The following is a 3,053-nucleotide window of genomic DNA, read 5'->3' as shown; positions in this document are numbered from 1 at the left end:
CAATTATATAGCAACGGCCCAAACCTAACCAAGCCCTAAAAAACACCTATAAAATCCTCATCTTCAACCTCTCACCTGCAAATCTAGGGTTTCAACAATGTCGAAGAGAGGTACGATCACTATCCACTAAAACCAATCAATTTCATCGTCACATCTTCAATCAATTAATCATTTATTGTTTTTCAGGTCGCGGAGGTTCCGCCGGAAACAAGTTCCGGATGTCGCTAGGTCTTCCGGTGGCGGCGACGGTGAATTGTGCGGATAATACAGGAGCGAAGAACCTGTACATCATCTCAGTGAAGGGGATCAAGGGACGGTTGAACCGTTTGCCGTCTGCTTGCGTTGGAGATATGGTTATGGCGACGGTTAAGAAGGGGAAACCGGATCTCAGAAAGAAGGTTATGCCGGCGGTTATTGTTCGTCAACGCAAGCCCTGGAGGCGAAAGGATGGTGTGTTTATGTACTTTGAAGGTATGGTTTTGATGTTTGTTTTTGATTTGGAGTTTGTTGGAGCTGACTACTTGTGAATGGTTCGGTTTGGTTATTAGCATTAGCCGTAACCGAAGTCATCAGTTAATCTGTTCGGTTAATTTGTTGGTTTTTGGTTCGGTTAATTTCGGCTAAACTTTTTGCTTAAAAATACATGTAATGAATGTATAAATACACGAAATGGATGTATAAATAAATGAAATAAAGATATAAAACAAGAAATTCATGAAACAGAGGTATAGAAACTAGAAATATATGAAAATATGCAATGGTTTGGTTCGGTTAACCGATGATGCAAAAAATTTGGTTAATTCGGTTTTGGTTAATTTCAGTTCGGTTTGATTTGGTTTTGGTTAACGGTTTGGTTATTGCACACTAGGGGTGAGCAAAAGGAAAAACCCGATTTGAGAACCGATCAAACATAAAATAAAGAACCGATTCACTACCCTAAATATAGGGTCGGTTCCGGTCTATAGGTCTAAGTGGGGTTTCACCATTAAAAGAACCGAGAACCGACCCGACCCAATTTTATATGAAAAATTGGAACCGATCTAAATACCTAGGTACTTGGGTTCGGGTTGAGTTTGGTATATTTTTTGGTTCGGTTCTCGGTTATTTTCGGTCCGGACCTAAACTTGCTCACCCCTAGTACACACTCCTGAGTACTGACAGTTGTTTAACTCTGATTCCAATATTGTAACTCATTTATAAAAATGAGTCAAGTGGGAAGCAAGAATTTGGTTAAATGGGTTGGAGAGGTGCAGCACTAAACTGGTCTGAGAACCGAAAATGATGAACCAGGACGCACTTAAATCGATTCTGGAATTGTTACAAAGACAAACTGGTTTCAACCTGATTGAACATGTAGGTTTCGTACCTTTTTGTATACCTGTTCTTTGAGACCTGGTTGAACCCGAACTGAACGAGTAAAAGATTGATTAAATGTGGTAAAAACTGGTGAAAAAACCCAATCAGCAAACTGAATGAACCCAAAGCGGTTTAACTCTGAAATTTGTTATGACTTTTTATTCAAATTGATATAGAGGGTGATCTTTTTATACAAACATATTGAACACGTCAGCGGCGTTTAATTGTAGTGTTTTTGTGTCATGTATGTTATTTTCAGGGCTTACTCATCTTTAGTTTGAAAAAAGCTTTATCAAACAACCATTTTTTTGTTTTATTTTTATCATATTTATTTCAAATTATAAGAATTTATTCGAAACTTTATGTTTTTTGCAGACAATGCTGGAGTTATTGTCAATCCTAAGGGAGAAATGAAAGGTAATTCTATTTAACTGCTAGTTCTTTTTCTTTGCAATTTGGGTTATGTGTTATCTCATACTAAACGGACAAGCCTAAAAAGTAGAAATTAGTTGAATTCGAAACTCGAGAGGTTGACAAGACAATGCATTACACGTGTGGTCGTAAATTTTTACCTCTTTAGTTAGTTGTCTGTGTTAGAATAATTATACTATTAGTGTAATAGATTTGTGTTAACATATATTTACCACATACAACAGATATATATGTTTATATATGAAAGTTGAGGTTTTTTTTGTGCATTATTTACAGGATCTGCAATTACTGGACCCATTGGAAAGGAGTGTGCTGATTTATGGCCAAGAATTGCTAGTGCTGCAAATGCAATAGTGTAGGTCATTTGGAGTTTTTTTAATCACCAGGGTAGCCTGGTTTGTTTTTACTTTTTATTTTGATGTTATTCAGAATTTTTGGTGGTGCAAAGACAAGATATTCTTATTTTTCAAAAAGTATTTAGATGTTATTTTAAGAATCTAATTTGTGTTGGCAACCGATATATGTTTTCTCTTATATTTTTCGAAGTTTGTTTAGTTGAAATTTAATAATAGTATTGTTTTAGATCAATTGTCAAGGTGTGTTACTACCCCTTGATCTATTTTCATGACTGCAGGTTGAGTCGACGACTCATACTGCTTCTGGTTGTTAATGTAAGGGTGTGTGGGGCTCAACTCAAACATTGAAACAAAACTGGTATGGAACCTGCTTCGACAAAAAACCCAAAACGGAGCAATAAATTCGTCTAACGTGTACCCGGTTCCATACCTGACTTATTTGGATAGCGAGTGTTTATTTGTTTCGAACTTTCTATAATCTTAGATTCTTAGTTAAAACCCACAAAAAAAAAAAAAAAAAACTGACCAATCTTGGGCTTTTTGTGTTGGGTTGTTTAAGTCAACAACGTATAAGAATTTAACACCAACAGGTTTCACATTTCGGTTTTTACCTAAACGAAACAATAGATATGGTTATAAGATTTGGATGTCTAAAGAATTGTCTTGTGTTAACCTAGTACTTATAGGTGTTTTCTAGATTTCATAGTGAAACTGGGTTGTTTGTTTCCATGTCAAGTGAATCTATGCCATTTTACGCGAGTTCTTTCAGACAAGGTGCGAATTCAGTTCGCTAGGGTCCAAAGTTGAATTGTTTTTATAGCTATTAACGAATTTGACTAAATATAATAATTTCATACTATCTCAATTAGAATCCTCTACTTAATCCACTCATTTTTATGATCTTTTGGC

General features: G+C 35.7%; 1 protein-coding gene across 1 annotated transcript; it reads left to right on the top strand.

The window, feature by feature from the left end:
- On the top strand, positions 1-2,308 carry LOC110910455 (60S ribosomal protein L23). The gene is made up of 4 exons (XM_022155100.2): positions 1-110; positions 187-471; positions 1,732-1,773; positions 2,065-2,308. Exons 1-4 carry the CDS (start codon positions 98-100, stop codon positions 2,145-2,147), a joined length of 423 nt encoding a protein of 140 aa, XP_022010792.1. The 5' UTR covers positions 1-97; the 3' UTR covers positions 2,148-2,308.
- Positions 2,309-3,053: the final 745 nt, after the last annotated feature.

The sequence above is a fragment of the Helianthus annuus genome, chromosome 15, assembly GCF_002127325.2.
Source record: "Helianthus annuus cultivar XRQ/B chromosome 15, HanXRQr2.0-SUNRISE, whole genome shotgun sequence".
Classification (NCBI taxonomy): domain Eukaryota; kingdom Viridiplantae; phylum Streptophyta; class Magnoliopsida; order Asterales; family Asteraceae; genus Helianthus; species Helianthus annuus.
Note: the sequence above shows the minus strand (reverse complement) of the source record. Positions and strands in the feature narration are given on the sequence as shown.